Source organism: Pteronotus mesoamericanus, unplaced genomic scaffold (genome assembly GCF_021234165.1).
Source record: "Pteronotus mesoamericanus isolate MK-2021 breed Mesoamerican mustached bat unplaced genomic scaffold, CSHL_Meso_final contig_37, whole genome shotgun sequence".
Lineage (NCBI taxonomy): Eukaryota > Metazoa > Chordata > Mammalia > Chiroptera > Mormoopidae > Pteronotus > Pteronotus mesoamericanus.
This window is the reverse complement of record NW_026555144.1, coordinates 1,706,325-1,724,785: the sequence shown is the minus strand read 5'-3', so window position 1 is coordinate 1,724,785 and position 18,461 is coordinate 1,706,325. Positions and strand designations below refer to the sequence as shown.

At 36.3% G+C, this 18,461-nt stretch overlaps 1 protein-coding gene across 1 annotated transcript in view; it reads right to left on the bottom strand.

The window, feature by feature from the left end:
- IL1RAPL2 (interleukin 1 receptor accessory protein like 2) overlaps positions 1-18,461 on the bottom strand; it is a 744,540-nt gene that overhangs the window by 14,427 nt on the left and 711,652 nt on the right. Inside the window, exon 8 of the mRNA XM_054576924.1 lies at positions 12,513-12,683. Coding sequence (XP_054432899.1) covers positions 12,513-12,683 — 171 coding nt within the window. The remainder of the gene's footprint in view (positions 1-12,512; positions 12,684-18,461) is intronic.

Below are 18,461 nucleotides of genomic sequence, written 5' to 3'. Positions count from 1 at the left end.
ATACAACATTGAATAAAGAAATTAAGGAAGACAGAAATAAATGGAAGCATATACCGTGCTCATGGTTTCAAATCATTAATATCATCAAAATGTCCATACTACCCAAAGCAATTTATAGATTCAATACAATCCTTATTAAGATACCAATAACGTGTTTCCCAGAAATATAACAGACATTTCAAAAATTTATATGGAACCATCAATTACCACAAATAGCTGCAGTAATTTTGAGACAGAAAAACAAAGTAGGAGGGATCACAATACCGGACATCAAACTATATTACAATGCCACGATACTCAAAGCAATCTTTTAGAAACAGAAGAACAGACCCATAGACCAGTGGAACAGAATAGAAAGCCCAGAAATAAGCCCAGGTCTCTATGGGCATCTACTATTTGACAAAGGGGTCATAAAATGGAGTAATAATAGCCTCTTCAACAAATGGTGTTGGGAGAGCTGGACGGCTACATGCAAAAAATTAAAATTGGATCATCAGCTGACACCATATACAGAAATAAACTCAAGATAGCTAAAAGACTTAAGTATACATCATGACTCCATAAAAGTCTTGGAGGAGAACATTGGTAGGAATCTCTCAGATATTCCACGCAGTAATTTTTTCAGTGACATGTCTTCTAAAGCAAGGGACATAAAGGAAGGAATAAACAGGTGGGACCTTATCAAAATAAGAAGCTTCTGCATGGCTAAAGAAAACATCAGCAAAATGAAAACGGAGCCAACCCTATGGGAAAATATATTTGCTAATGATATATCATATATTAGTTTGATCTCCAAAATATATAAAAATCTCCCTTGACTCTTCTCTGAGAAGACTAACGATCCAATCAAAAAATGGGCAAATGACCTGGGCAGATGCTTTTCCAAGGAAGAGATACAGAGGGCCAGAGACATTTGAAAGGATGCTCAGCATCACTAGCCATCAGAGAAATGCAGATCAATACCACAATGAGGTACCACCTCACACCAGTCAGAATGGCCATCCTAAACAGATCAACAAACAACAGGTGCTGGCGAGGCTGTGGAGAAAAGGGAACACTAGTACACTGTGGGTGGGCATGCGGACTGGGGCAGTCATTGTGGAAAGCAGTGTGGAATTTCCTCAAAAAGCTGAAAATGGAACTGCCTTTTGATCCAGTGGTTCCCCTGCTGGGATTATACCCTAAGAATACCAAAATGCCAATTCAAAAAAACCTGTGCACCCCAATGTTCATAGCCGCACAATTGACAATAGCCAAATGTTGGAAGCAACGTAAATGCTCATCACTAGATGATTGGATCAAAAAATTATGGTTCATTTACGCAATTGAAATATATGCAGCAAAAAGAAAAAAAGAACTACTAAACTTCGCGACAGCATGGATGGAACTGGTGAGCATTATGCTAAGTGAAATAAGCCAGGGGCGAAATACAAATACCATATGATCTCACCTATAAGGGGAACCTAACGAACAATACAAAGATGCAAGGAAAATAAGTCCAGTGACACTGAAAGGAAAAGAAACCAACAGAGACAAGAGGGAAAGCGGGGGTGGGGAAAGGGAAGGGAAGGGGAAAGTCAAGGAACTTATATCAAGGTACCATGGTCAAAACCAAAGGAGAAAGGTTGGCAGGGAGGGATAAGGGAAAATGGTGGGGGGCAGGTAGAGACAAATGTATTTGAAAAAATAAAAAGAAAGACATTTAATTTATTATGACAAAACATAAAAAAATAAAAAAAATAAAAACTCATAATAGATAAAAATAAATAAATATGGGGACTTTTTTTCCAAATAAAATTACTTACTCCACATCACATATGAATGTTTGCAATATCTTTTCTGACTTTTCTAGGCAAATTTGGCAACTGAGTAGCAGGAATCCCTTAAAAAAACTCTTTTTTCCCCTCCTTAAAAATATAAAATATCCCTTAAATTAAAGGTCATTTTTGTCTTTGCAAGTTTTAAAATAACCTGTAATAACAGAATAAACTAAAGGACCCTCGTCTTCTCTAGACAAGGATGTGAAACTATATCAGATTGTCAGACATGAAACAGACCTAATTACACTTAACCTATCTGTGATCTTCACAGTTTGGCAAAGAAAGATTTCATAGGGGTGCTTACATGGGTATAAACTCATTTTCCACATCATATGTGCACCTGCAAAGAATCTTTTACTTTTGACAGAAAGTTAGAGACGTATTCTAGGAGAAAATTCACTGTCTGTGGGTCCTCCTTGGGATGTGTATCTATTAGAGAAGTGAAGAAAGGTCATGCCAGTAGCACCATTATTTGTAGAAAACAAGAAAAATGATTGCTTCAAACCATATTAAAGGCAAATCAAATTCAAAATAAAAAATCACTTTCAGGAGTGCTGGTATAAAATTCAGGTACATTTAGAAATGTAGAATTAGATACATAAAACTGACTTGAAAATAGGAAGTGCATTAACAAAGCAACAACAACAACAACAACAATAAATATACTTGAGGTAGAAATCAAGCCACAAAATGGAAGCACAAATAATGGCAGCCCAAATAAAATTTTCTAAAGGGATGTATATACCTTTCCAAAAGAACTCAGTACTCCATTAAATTTCAGGTTCTGAATTTGCTGCAGACGTGGGCAGAAAGACAAGGAGAAAACATTCTATATTCATGAATTTCCATGTGGTCTTGCTACTGCATACTAACTATATATTATCAAACCGTAAAGTAACCATAAATTATTAAACAAATCAAATAGCAACCTATAAATTACATTTTATGTCAGCACTTCCACTTATGTCAGTTTCATTATTAGGGGCAGTTAGCATATTTAAAAAATTTTAAAAAATACAGATTATAGGCCAAAGCATAATTTATTACTTTGCCAGGTTCATATAATAGTTTGATATGCTTCTACCTGCAGTTCCATGCATTCACTATCAATTAAACAGGCAAATCATTAGGGCAAGACAGGATGCTTCAAAACAGGTAACACTCAATTAATTTTTGTTGAACATTAGCTAAGTGATTGCTATCAACAATGATACTTATAAAATATATAGTTTAATATACCAAAACTTAAAATCAAGACAGTTTCTGACAGTGACTGAGATGGTTCCTTTCCTATTACTGGTGTGAAGAAACCAGCAAAATAATATAGGTTTTCCATTTATCAAAGAAAAATTAATGATTCAGCACTATGTATTTGTAAAAAATACTAGCCTTTTCATATAACTAGGTTACAGTGGGGGTCTTTATAATGTGGTCTCACTGAAAATACTGTCTGCATTTTCAATAATGATGCTTAATACTAACCTACCAAAAGAGTTATACAGGTTGTCAACCTGACTCTTTATCTTGGCTGTTGTTGCTAAAACTTTGGGGTGTTGATTCTATTTCTAGAAGATGTAAGATTCCACCTCTGTCTGCCACAGAGATTGAGGCAACAAAATTTTTATTTAGCTATGTGTGTGTGAGGGGGAAGAGGTGGATTTCTAAACAGTGTATGATATCACCCTACCAAAACCTTCTATGTCCCTACCATCTCCAAGTCCTTGGCTTGCTAATTCACACATAGCTTGCTAGGATCAATTTATTTGGTAGGAGTTTTATTTCTGATTAACAGGTTAATAAACAATTAACATGGGTTTTCTGAGACCCTGTGACTGTAGGGAACTATATTTATTTAGACTTTTGACTTACATTTCTGAAAGTGGATCCTTTACTTTCACTGTTGCATTTAATTTGTACGTGGGCAGGAGAGCATGGTAGTGGGCAGAATATACTCTGAAATGTTGCCCACTTCTCTAAATTCTTTCCTTTCTTTCTTGACCTCCTTGCCAAGAGTAGAGATAGGTAATGGAACACATTTGGAGATTATTGAAAGAAAGGTAATATTAAGAGTAGCAAAGATAACCTGCAAAAGGCTCTACCCCTACTCTTTTTTCCACTAACCTCGTACCCTAAAAACTTGTAGATATACCAAGTCCAATCAGTGCAATCTTAGTAAATATGAGAAAGACAACTTGCCCATTATATAGTCTTGCATGTGGCTCCTTCAGTACTTAAGACAATTTTATCCTGGTCCCCTACTCTTTTTTTGTTTCAAAGGTGCTTGTTCTTTGTGCTTCCCAAACAACATGTTTCCTGATTGAAATTCTAGAAAATGGATTCTTCCTTTACCTCAAACTTTGATAAGACACCTTGTCCATTGACATCAGTACATTCCTGAGTATAATGTAGTAGTTTCCTCTCTCTAAACTCTAACAGAAAGGGAATGGTTGGCATATCTGATTTTATTTTATGTGAGTAAATTGTACAAAATGTGTTAAATTTCCATGATTGTTCATGTTAGCCTTGCCTCACATTTTCACAGATTGCCTGTAAAATTATTTTATTACTCCATGAGGACAATTTACTTGAATGGTGTCCAATATGTCCAGCTATTAGAGGAACTATTGAAAATGAGGACTACAGATCCCTGTACAAAAAAGTTTTCTGCATGCCTCACTTCGGACGTGACTAGGCATCATCTGACACCAGATGTTTTCTCCAGTCATTTATTTCATTGTCAGCACAATCATATGGCCAGTGCTAAGCATTAAAGAACTGAAGATTAGACTAGTCAGGGGAATATAGCAAATTCAAGAATGAAATTAGACATTATATATCTTTTCCTTATATTACTGAAGGGTTCCTAAGATTTTTGAGTGAGAGAAACTCACAGAAAAATTGAGCATGAAAACAATTGGAAAGCCAATTTGATACTTGAGGCCAAATTCATAAATATAATTTCAATAGACATTGCTGATCAACTATATGCATGATAATATTTTTATTTTATTAGCATCTTTCTCAGGTGCAATGATTCACAAATAACTCATGTAGAGCTCTCCATAACATTCCTATGAATAAAAGGGGAGACTGAGGTTAAAGCCTTTGAAGAATTATTTTAACTACTCAAAGCCCAGTTAGACATCTTTGGATATTTCTAAATCTTCAGCCAGAACTGTCTCAATTTAAAACTGTTAATAGATTTCCAGCCAAGATGGAGGCATAGGCAAATATGCTTTGCTTTCTTGTAAAACCAAAAGAAGGAGGACAACCAATTTAAAAACAAAAACAACAACAACAACAACAAAATAACAACCAGAACTGCCAGAAATTGAACTGTATGGAAGTCTGACAATCAAGAAGTTAAAGAAGAAATATTCATCCAGACTGGTATGGGGTGGGGCAGAGATGACAGGAAGCAAAGCAGTTGCTGGAGGATGGTGCAGTCCCACATTCACTTGCCGATAAACCAGGAGAAAGAACTGGGGAGCGAAACAGACCATGAAACCCAGGGTTCCAGTGTGGGGTAACTAAAGCCTTAAAACCTCTGGCTGTAAAATCCTGTGGGAGTTGTGGTGGCAGAAGACACTCCTGGTCTCACAGCAGAGTCTATTGGAGAGACCCATGGAGACCTACGAACCCAAACCCACCCCCTAGAGAATCAGCACCAGAAGGGCCCAATTCACTCCTGGGTAGCAGGGGAAGTGTCTGAAAATAGGGCGAGAGCCCATCAAGCAGCGTTGTTCCCTCTCTGATCCCTCCCCTACATACAGTGCCACAATGCAGCAAAGTGGGTTGCCCTGCTCTGGCTCCACCCCTTACAATGTAACACGTGTGCCAAGACAAAGATATATGGCCCAAATGGAAGAATAGAGCAAAAATCCAGGAAAAAAAAAACAAAGCAATGAGGAGATAGCCAACCTTTCAGATGCAGAGTTCAAAACACTAGTAATCAGGATACTCACAGAAATGACTGAGTACATTCACAAAATAAAGAAGTGAAGGCTACAGAGCAACACTGATAGGAAAAGAAACCAACAGAGACAAGAAGGAAGAAAGGAGGGGGTGGGGGAAAAGGAAGGGAAGGGGGAAAGTCAATGAACATATAGCAAGGACTCATGGAGGAAACCAAAGGGGTAGAGTTGAGGGAGGGTGGGAGGGAGGGAGGGGGCAAGGGAAAGTGGTGGGGGGAAGGCAGAGACAAATGTAGTTGAAAAAAATAAATTAATTAATTTATATTAAAAAAAGATGTTAAATTCTTGAATAATAAAAAAAAAGAAAGCAAAATAAAGAAACATATACAGGGAAACAAGAGTGAAGGGAAGGAAACCAGAACTCAAATCAATTACTTGAAACAAAACACGTAAATAAATATTCAAGTAGAACAGAATGAAGAAACAAGGATTCAAAAACAATGAGGAAAGGCTTAGTAACCTCTGGAATTATTTTAAACATTCTAATATCTAAATCACAGGGATGCCAGAAGGAGAGGAGAAAGAGCAAGAAATAGGAAATCTATTTGAAAAATAATGAAAGAAAACTTCCCCAATCTGGTAAAGGAAATAGATGTGCAAATCCAGGAAGCTCAGAGAATCCCAGAGAAGTTGGACCTGAGGAGGAACACACCAAGACACATCATATTTAAATTATCCAAGATTAAAGATAAGGAGAGAATCTTACAAGCAGTAAGAGCAAAGGAGATAGTTACCTATAAAGGAATTCCCGTAAGACTATGAGCTGATTTCTCAAAAGAAACCTTACAGGCAAGAAGGGCCTGGAAAGACATATTCTATGTCACAAAAGGCAAGGGCCTACATCCAAGGTTAATCTATCCAGCAAAGTTCTCAGTTAGAATGAAAGGGCAGATAAAGTACTTCCCAGATAAGGTCAAGTTAATGGAGTTCATCATCACCAAGCCCTTATTATATGAAATGTTAAAGAGACTTATGTGAGAAAAAAGAAGATCAAAACTATGAACAGTAAAATGACAACAAACTCAAACTATCAGGAACCGAACCTAAAAACAAAAACAAATTTAGCAAACAACTAGAACAGGACCAGAATCACAGAAATGGAGATCACATGGAGGGTTATCAGTGGGGAAAAGGAGGCAGGAGAATGGGGGAAAAGGTACAGGGAATAAGAAGCATAATTGGTAGGCACAAAATAGAGAGGGGGATGTTAAGAATATTATAGTAAATAGAGATGACAAATAACTTATATGTACCACCCATGGGCATGAACTAAGCGGGGGGAATTCTGAAGGGATGGGGTTGCAGCGTGGAGGGAAATAAAGGGGAGAAAAATGGAACAACTGTAATAGCATACTCAATAAAATATACTTAAAAATAAAATTGTTAATAAATATTGTGTGTGTGTGTGTATACACTTTACTTGTTTTTCCTGAAGGCAAACAAAAGCCATTCGTTTGGGATATTTATGCTCTAAGTCTTAGAAAGTTATTTTCTCCATCTGATCAATGGCCCTCAGCTGAATTTAATAAACTTTCATAATTTCATGTTTCTTTAAATCTCTGCAGAAACATTGAGATAAGATGAACTCATGAGCCTAAAGGGTACTCATCCAAAAATGTCCCCAATGTCAGGATCTCAGTTACACAGCTAGGTTCTCTTGGTCACATGTCAGATTCAGAGCACATCTGTTCATTCCTCAAGGATCCTCTAGGCCCCATGAGAACAGTGTGCTCTGTGTAAAGTACTTTACACCATAATACCCAGCAGCTGCAGGAGTGAGAAAATCTCTGCTTCTCAAGTTTTTGTCTCTAGATAGTTTTGAGTAGGGTGTTTTTTTAATCTGGTTTTCTTTTGGTTGTCTGTCATTTCTGACATTAAGATGCCTGTTGGCAACAAAGTTGTTTTTGATATTTTCAGGACAGATGTTTCTAAGCTGTGAAGAGACCGACCACATTTTTACTGGAAAGTAGGAATTCTTGCCACATTCAGGCACCATACCTGAGAACATAAGAAAGATCCTGGATACAGGTCCAAAAATGGAAAGGTAGGTCACTGCCAGGAAAATAATGTTCATATTTGAAGACTTTTAATTTTAGCATTGAGAAAATTTTTATGTCAAATCTCCCCATCTGTGCTGGTTCATGATGACCAAAGGACACTTTCCTAGTAGGCCATGTAAGAAGGGTACAGACGCTTTGACCTCACATTGGAAAGTGCCATGAATATACTGAAGCTTTCAAGAACTCTTAGGAGACAGAGGAAGAGAGGGAGAAAAAGAGAGACGGAGTCAGGGGAGGGAGAGGTGTGGAGGGAGATCCATTCCCCACTCATGTACTTTTGAAAGTGTATGCATTGGAAAGATTTATGTGTTAATGATTTTAAATTGGAATACCATGAGAGTGGTGCAAAAAGAAAAAACCTGAAGATACATCAAAATGAAGTGTTAAGTATGAATGGCCTTATGTCATAGATTTCATTAATTTGATTCATATAAAATTATTGTTGTAGATCAAGAATATTAGGAAGTCTGCTTTTACAATCTTTAAAGGCCTCATTGCTAGTGTTTGGAGAAACAAGTAGTCTTAAGTCAACATGTTTTAAATGAGATGTGAGGGACAAAAGGCATAATGCTGTAACTAGGTCCCCCCCTTCTACAGGAATGTTTCTATATTTACATAGCAAAACCTGTTAAATCTGTAACAATGGCTACAAATACAGACCACAGAAGCTTCTTTAATAGCATACATACGCCAAGTCCAAAATGTTCTACTGTCATTCATGTGTAAATCAAGTATATTATTCATATACTTTATCGACTTCCTGAATGTGTGCTAAAACTGCCAAGGAAAAACTCGTTATTCGTGACATGGGTGACTGGTCTACCAGCTCTGAAATGTTGATGGAAAAGAAAAATTGTCAAAGGATCTTTTTAAGAACTTCTGCAGGCTACACTCACAAATAGGAATTCAGAGAACATGAATTACCTTGTTCAGGAAGTAAGGATTAAAGTCAAACACCCTCCAGTGGTTGCATCTAAAAATTGAAATTGTGTCAATGGTTTACTTTTAAAGGTGTCTTTCTTCCTGTGCACGATTGGGTATCCAGGATCCAACTCCCTGCTCAGTCTGATAGTTGTATAATCTCAAAAAAATTAAAGTGATTGTTATGAACTGCAACATATCTGCACATTCTGGTGACATCTTCTTGGGTGTTTTTATTTTAAGTCCTTTAAATGCCAAGTTATAGTAGGTGATAATCTCCTATCATCTTTTATGCAGTGTCGTTACAGTCCTCAACTATAGTAGTTTTGAGTTAGTAAATACAGCTTGTATTAGCCTTACACTCTATGGTCAAGAAGGGTGTCTATAATGCAGCAAAATAACTAATTAATTCAGTGAAATCAGCCAAACAAGTAGCTGACTCAATGAGGTATAAAATATTCTACCACATGTTTGGCTAAATTGATATAGCAGGTTGATTCAATTCACTCGTCAAGTCATCAAAATAGACTATCTGTGAGCACTAAGAGGACACAATTTTGAGATGCATCTCTCTCCCCCTCATTCTCTCTGGGTCTCACCCATGTACAAATAGCTGCTTCCTTACACGGTAAGCAAGTGTTATCTACTAAGTTACAGGTAAAGTGGCTCTCCTGTGTTCCATATTGTTCCCATTTCCATTTCTAATCTGTCCAATGGTGAAACATTGTTTTCTAGTTCAGAATAAAGATGATGTTGAAATATTCAGACATAAAATCTGCTATTTCAATTCACCTGGTAAGGTTGATAAAGACTGGTTATTGTGGGAATAACAAATTTGGAATGCAAGAAACCAGAAAGACCAGCACCGCAGTGAGTTTTGCTGAAGATGATTTGACATTGAATATAAATTCTACTATGGTAATGATATTAATTTAGTACAATTTAAGCTATTATCACTCTAAATGTAGATTTTACAGAATTTCTACATTTAACAAGATATTTTTGGGAACCATACAGTACATACACAGTAGTCTAATGAATTAAGCCCAAAATGGTAAAGAAGTCTTTTAATTTTTATCAGTGATTAATTAACAACTTGTAGTTATTTTTGCAAATATTTGAAAAAATAAAAGTAATATACTCATTAACATGTTTTAAGGATTGACACTGTCTATATGATTTAATCACATTTTTTTCTTCCAGTAGAAAATACCTTTGAAACTTTCATATTCACTTTGTTAAAGAAAATGTCTGTTACATAATGTCATGCAAAAATCTATGCAGTGCACCTGAAACTAATACAGAATAATATTGAATGTAAACTGTAATTGAAAACTAAAATTTAAAAACAATGAAAAAAATTTAAACCTTTATTTATTTTATTCTCATTATTTCTTCCTGTTTTAAACCAACACTGTCCAAACAAAATCAACAAGCATCTATGAAGCATTCAATGATCTCAATTATTCTGCTTATATGAAGACAGGGATATGATAATAAATGAGATAGAGTCCCTGCCCTCATGAAGCTTACAACCTTGCTGACATAAATAGATGGAAATGCACATAAAATAATACAAAATATCACAAGAGCGAAAAAATTTATGGTCAAACAAGTGATTATAATCTCTAGGGCTAGAGAAATTATTAAGGGCTTTTCACAAAGGCAGTTGTATGGAGAAAGATAAGTAGGATTTATAAAGGTATGAAAGACTAACATGAACAAAAGCATTACAAGGACACACAATGTATATCAAAGGCACAATGTGACTAGAGTAGAAAGTATAAGTAGAAGAAATGGTAGGAGATAATTTTAGAAGATAGATCTAAGTTGGCACCAGACTGTAGAAATGTTTAGCTAAGAGTTATAAATTTTATCCTATAGCAAATGGTGAACAATTTAATGATGTTGATTAGGGGAGTGACATGATCAAGGAGGCATACATATTAGTGGGACCAGATGGATGAAAGAAAAAACAGGGAAGGTAGAGATTATTCAACATTTCAGAAGTGAGCTAATTAAGGCCTTTGCTAGAATGGTACAAGTGAGAATGAAAAAGATGCCATGAACACTGGAATTGGGAGAAAGATACAGAAGAATAAAAAAATGACTCTGAGGTATAACCATGTTCACTGGTGCTTGATCAATGTACAAGTGGTATATGAAGTAATGAAAATGAAGAAAATTGCAGAAAGAAAGAAGTGAAGGACCATAGGAAGAAGTTTGGGGAATTCTTTCATTTGTGGTACAGGAAAGTAACGGAGCAGTAAATACTGTTTTCTTTATTCTTTGCACTTGTAAATGTGCATACTCACATGCACAAATATACATAGATACATATGTACCCTGAGAAAAGAGATGAACAACCAAAACTCAGTTGTTTCAATTTATCTCCTGTCAGTTTAGTGACCACTGTCACTAAATCTGAATAAATGTTATTGAGGAATAGCATGATCTAATGAAGTGAGAACCAGAGTCAAAGAGATCTATGTTCTAATTCCAGCTTTACCATTCACCAGCTGTGTGATCTTGGTCTTCTTTGAAGCCTTATTTCTTCATCTGTAAGAGGATAGTACTTGTCCTCTCTCTACACAGGGTTATTGTAAAGGTGAAATAAAATGACATGTGTGAAAATATTTATATACTGTGAAGTACTGAAAATACAATCTTTTTAATTTTGTTGTTTCATATTTATAAATGACCAAATGATTTATGGTCACATTTCAGCTTTGCCTCTCAAGGATATTAAAGTAAATTCTCATGTAAATTAATTCTAGCACTTTTACTTTCCCTTAATGGTATTTTAAGCTTTTTGAGAGCAGGGTCCATATCAGGCTTTTCTGTATTGCCTTTACACTTTACTCTATACAACACTCTGAACATTAACAGGAACTGTGTGTGTGTGTGTGTGTGTGTGTGTGTGTGTGTGTGTGTGTGTGTGTGAAGATTTTATTTATTTATTTTAAGAGAGGGTAAGGGAGGAAGAAAGAAAGGGAGAGAAACATCAATGTGCGGTTGCATTTCACGCACCCCCTACTGGCGACCTGGCCCAAAACCCAGGCATGTGTCCTACACTGAGAATTGAACCAGTGACCCTTTGCTTCACAGGCTGGCATTCAATCCACTGAGACACACTAGCTAGGACCAAAGTATATATTTTTACTTGAACCTGAATTTATTCTGAAAGCTAAAATATAAGTTTCAATATGTAACATAATTTAAAAGTATCATTTGTGTCCACATAATCCAGAACTTCTTAAAAATAATTTAAATCCACAGTGAAAGTGCAGTTCCCAGTGGCCTCACATATCTTTTTAAGTGCCTATTTTTCTGTAAATCTGAAAATGAGTGACAAGGCATAAATTCAGTTATTAGTGACAATTGTAGGTATATGTAGAAGCACAATGACAAAAGACCAGCTTTGGAATTGAAATGCATCAAAAAGACTTTAACTGACTTTATACAGATTATTATTTTTTTTCAAAAGAGCATCATGGGCAATAAAATAAAAATACCATTAAGGCACAATTTCAAAACTATACCTTAAATATAAGTAAGTGCCTTTTTAAAAATGTGGATGTTAAAATGTCAGAACACAGGCATTGGGGAAAATTTTTAATTTAGTAAAATCTCCTGTGATAAACAACTATCTGAATACTTGGCTCTAATATTTGAAGCTTCCATATTACTTCCTAAAGGAACCAAACTTTTAAAATACAAAACTTGAAAGTACTTACTTCCACTTGGGATCAGGTCTCTTTCTGGAATGAAGAGTTTATATCCATAGTGTTTTTCTAGGATATTTGGCAGTATTTCAAAAGCAAATTGCTCTTCTTCAGGACTGTCACAGTCTAAAGTATCTTGGTCCACTTTTGTGTAAGAGAGGTAAGCATCATATTCCTTGTTGTCTTAAATATCAAGAAGAACAAAAGGATTGCACATATTAACAGGCTATCTTCAAGTACTAAAAATCTATAACCACTAACAGGCTGGAATAAGCACTATAATCAGTGACTGTTAATAACTGGAAAAAATAAGTCACTTGTCATGTTATAAGAAATCCAGTACATTTCAACATAACTTAATCTATAATATGACCTGAAATTTTATGTAATGGGCAATAGTCAAGTAGAATAATAGAGACAATTATTACCTGTGATTCTTTGGGACTACACATATTTGTGATATTCAGTGATGTCTGAAGAATTAGCTCAGTGCATTTGAATGCAGGGCTAAATAGACCAAAGGCATGGATTTGAACATTTTCTGTGGCAGTTGGCTTGGCTTTGTTACTTGGTCAGACTAAACTTAGTTTGCACAAATATATGCAAGAGATCCAAGAAGGGTGGAGCCCTATAGTGTGGAAAATGGTAACAATCCAGCCTCATTCCTAGAAACACTACTCACAGTACATGCCATACTTCCAGTTGGTTAGTGTTATCATCTTCATATACAAAAAGCAGTTTATTACCAAATATTAGAGACAGCAGCTGGGTTTTATACAAGTGCATTCCCTATTATTCATGTTCAATCCATGGCCAACTAATTTGACAGAAGCTTCCAAAAGAAGCCTTTTTTATTTCAAAATATACATTCTTTCACTATTGGCAAATTAGGTTTTCTCTTCACATATTTAGCCAGAAAGATAACTGTGCTTTGAGAATGTATATTCTACCTCTTTTGTTGTATTTACCCAGAGCCAACCTCTCTATATGTATTTTTTTCCTGAAAAATAGTAATGAATACAGTTACTCAAGGTATTAGCCCCCACTGGTTTTAGAAAAGTTATTGTGCTTTCCAAAATTCCCTTATTTATAGAAAATATAATTTTCAAAATTTAGTGTAGTGAGCATAGACTCATCTGGAATTATTAGTATTAATTAAACCCATATACTTGAAAATAATAATTTTAAAAGACAGGCAAACAGTTCAAGATTTGGTTCTAAAACACATCAACATATTTCCATTAAAAAAGATCTGATTAGAGTATAGTTAAAACCTAACCAAAAGGTATTTTACATAATAAAACAGCCACTCATTTACCTATACAATTAAATATTTGGTTCTACCTGCTGAAGGAGGAACAAAGGATATGACAGGAGTAGGCAGGACACTCTGGCTATCTAGAGTTATCTGAGGCAGGATTATGTCGTTCTAATTCTAGGAAGATTCCAACCTTAAGCGCCCTCTCGTGAAAGGAACTCTGGTTATTTATGTTAAGATGGTGCCTGAAGCCAGGAGCTTCACATGTCCTTTGGCTGTGAAAGGCTTCCATAAACCTTGGTTGAGTTACTTGATTGCCTAGAAGCAGATGCGCACAAAGGGCTGCCTGGATAGCTGAGATAATTTGGCTTACAAAGGGGGCACATTTCATTGTTATACATAAAACACCACTTGGAAGAGAGAATGTTCACATGTGCAATGCTAATGTAAGAACCTCCCAGTAATCCTAACACCTCTCTGCTCATGCTCTAATCAAGCTCAGGATGCACCTGCAGGCACTTGACTTTCTCCAGCTATAATTCTTCATCTGGGACTTACAACTGCCTATGATACACAACTAGAAGAATAAAATAGTCCAAAGAACAAACAGCTCCATTCCTATGAAAAGAATATATTTCATTGTTCCTGGAGCTGCCTCAAACTCCATAATGTCCATAATATCAGACACCACCTTTTTTTTATTCTGACTTTGATAACTTCTTTATCTTACAGACCTCCCTGAATTCAACTACTTAATTAATTCTTTCAACAATAATTTGTTGAACATATACTATGAACGAACCATCTGTAATAACTACCTAACTCTTTCAACTGACCAGGCTTTCTAGACTCTTGTTCCATTACTTGTCCTGACTATGACTTTTGGCCTCCAGCCATGGCTAAACTCACATATTCCTGATCCTATCCTTGTTGCACATGTATCGTAGTCTAGGTGATGCTACAAAGACTTTCTACTAGAAAAATATTTCTCTATTTATATATCCCAAATCAAGTTATGACAATGAACATGGATGACATTGATATTTGTTAACATTCAATATATCTGGATAATAAATTTTACCTAATATTTTACCTAAAACACATTACTCTTTGGGGAAAAAAGGTTGTTTCTGGTTTTGGTGATTTCCCTTTAAGGCAAACTAAAGATGAAGAACTTATGGTGACTGGACAAAGCAGGAAGAGAGCTCTCAAAGCTACCATGGCATATGTCCCAGAAGCTCTAGGATGCCAACTAGAAAGTAAGCAGTGATGCAGATGCCACAGATTTAAAAATACATTACAGCTTCATGTATACAGCCAATAATCCCTCATGGATAGCCACAGTTGTTGCTTACAGAGGAGAGCAAGATGGATAAAACAAAATCAACAACATGATACAAATAAGGTTAACAGCAAGATCTACAAACTGTTTTAAAACTAAATAGCAATTCAGCAACAACACTATTCTAGACAAGACTAATGAGCCTTCCTCTAAGTTAAACTGTGCTGACTAAACTCATCTGAGGAACCAGAAAATAGAGTGCAATGCAGTCAGAAAATTAGAATGAAGAGGGCTCACACTGTGGTCACCATAGGTATCCAGTTCAGAATGAAAAGAGAAGTTATGAGGAAGTGAAGCACACTGTGAAAGAATTTTCCTGTTGTCACACCTGTCCTTTCTTGTTTTAAAACCTCATTGTAATCTTGTTTACTATTAGGAAGTCATTTCAGTGTACTACACAGTTCTTCTGCTTCTATGCCAAACATAGTGTGAAATCTTTAGCTTCAAATGTGCAAAGACTGTGTAACTTTGTTGATTATTATATCCCTAGTCCCTATTATAGTACCTGCATTTGTGAATGTGTGTGAGTATGTGTATAGTGCTGATCCAGATAAAAAATATATGTGAATACATCTGGCATAGTGCCTGACACATACTAGATATTTAATAAATATTTAATGACTAAATCACAGATAAAATAAAGAAAGCCATCAAGGTTTTGTAGATTGAAATAAAATGAATTATATCAAAACTGGCTAAGAAGTCAGCATGGAGATCAGCAAGATGGTGAAGGAGTCAATGGAAATCACACTGACCACCTCTGGGACCGATCTGGAATTACAACTAAATTGTGGAGAAATCACTGAGAACTTACAACTGAACAATAATGAGAGAAAAGCTTTATAATCTCAGACAGATAGAAAAATCAGCTTTAACACAACCTGACTGGTACAGAGTGTGCTGGAGAGACTAGAAGGCTGGCTGGGGGCCCATAGGTAGAAGCACCAGAGAAATATTGAAATGGCCAGTTGGATCCCCCTGAGAAGAGTGGGGTCTAAACCATAAGCAGGAATCCCCAGCCTATAGCACCAGAGCCAAAAAGTACACAGATCACAGCCAGCTGTGAAGTGGTAGAGTTGTTCTCTGCCAGAGATTGGCAGCTAGAGATGCAAACAGCTATTTAAAGGGCCAATACATAAATTTTCATTTGATGTCACATACACTGGGCTCCAGAAAAGGTAGGGGCAGAGTGGAATTGAGATGCCTGAGGAGAGACTGTGGACAGAGGCTTTGGGGAAATAACTGAAAGAGTAGACACTGGGATCCTGGTGCTGAGGATCAAGCCGCTTACGGCAGCAGCCATCTTGCACAGGCAGAACATTCCTCTGAGCAGCAGCAACCTGAGAGGAAAAAAATAGCCCTGACTCCCAGGAGTGACTCTGCTATGGCCCTGTGGTGCCTAAGCCTGACTTCTGAATGCAGAGTAACTAGATTAACACCTGAAGGAGACAGCCACAGACAGTAGATTCCTGGAAGTCGCAAAGACTGCCTAACGTCAGATGGGGTCAACATCTGACATCACCAAAAGTGGATCCAGAAAGAAAAGAAAGCAGTAAATACTAGAGGCTACTGAGACAAAATCCACTATGGTGTTCTCCATGGTTTGCAATATTTCTTAACCACATAGATTTTTAACATTCATTTATTGTCCATCAAATTTGTGCATATTAAGTCACTAAATTTTATACTATAGTTTATTTCTCTCTGTTCTTATAATAGTTTTAATCTCTTTACAGCCTTAATAATCCTGGTTAACTTGCTGTTGAAAGTGGAATTGCAGGGGCCAGTTGTTTTTGCAAATGTGGGTCTGTTTCCTGGACTTTGTGGTTTTGTTTTGGCAGCATCTGCTCAAAAACACATGAGACATGGGGGGCAGAGTGACCCTCAGTCAACCACCTGGAGGAGGGTACCCACCAAAGAACAACCAAGCAATAATCAAAACCCAATTACTTCCAGAGAGCTAACATAAATGACATATATCAAAGGCAACCCAAGAGCATCAAGTTCAGGAGATCAAGGAGATGCACCATTAAATCTCACAGGTCTCCAAACATAGAAGTTCACAACACAAAGTCAGGAAGTCAAAACAGATCAATCTAAGAAGTAGAAACAAAAAGGAAGTCTCACCAAAAAAATGGAAAGACAATTAAACAACCCCCAATTGAAAGGAAAGGAGGAATCCCCAGAAAGGGTGCTAAATGAAATAAGGGAAGTCAACTATCAGATATTGAGCTCAAAGAAAAGTTTCTAAGGAAACTCAATGAGCTCAGTAAGAATTAGAAAAAAATGACAGGGAATCTAAGAGGAACTTACAGCAAACTATATCAGCATGAAAAATGGCATAAAAACTATCAATAAGAGACAAGAGGAATTGAAGAATACAATTTCTAAATTGAAGAACACAGTAGAAGGAATCAAAAGCAGTCTAGATGAAACAAAGAACTGAATCAGCAAGCTGCAGGACAAGGTATAAAAAGTCCCCAGAAAGAGCAAGAAAATAAAAAAGACTCAAAAATAATGAAGAGGCATTTAGGGAAATGCTGGACAACATGGAATGTAAAAATATCAGTATAATAGGGATACTAGGAAAATAAGAGGAAGAGCAAGGGTTAGAAACCCTGTTTGAAAAAGCAATGATTGAAAACTTCCTTAATTTGGAGAGAGAAAAAATAACACAAGTCAAGAAGCACAGGAAGTCCCATTCAAGAGGAACTCAATGAGCTCCACACAAAGACACATCATCATTAAAATGGCAAATATCAAAGATAAGCAGAGAATCCTAAAGGAAGGAAAGGAGACACAGGTAGCAGAATAAAAGGAAGCCTTGAGATGACTAGCAGCTGATGTCTCAACAGAAACACTACGAGGCAGAAGGGAAAGGCAAGAAATATTCTATGTAATGAAAAGCAAGAGCCTGCAGACAAGACAACTCTACCCAACAAGTCTCTCAATTAAAATGGAAGATGAAACAAGGAGTTTACAAAAAAAAATAAGGCTAAAAGAATATACCTCCACCAAACCAGCATTGCTAGATATGCTAAAAGAGACTGCTTTAAGAAGATTAAGAAAAAGTGAGAAAGACAGGAACACAGGAACAAAGGGAAAAAGTGAATAAGTACCTATCAATAATAACCTTGTATGTACAAGGTAAATGATCCAGTCTAAAGATAGGGTATCTGAATGGATAAGAAACAATGACACAAACATATGCTGCCTACAAGAGTTCCACCTTAGAACAAAGAACCTACACTAATTGAAAGTAAAGGGATGGAAAAAATATTTTAAGCAAATGGACAGGAAAAAAAGCCAGGGTAACAATACATAAATCAAACAAAAGAGATGACAAAACAAAGACCATAAA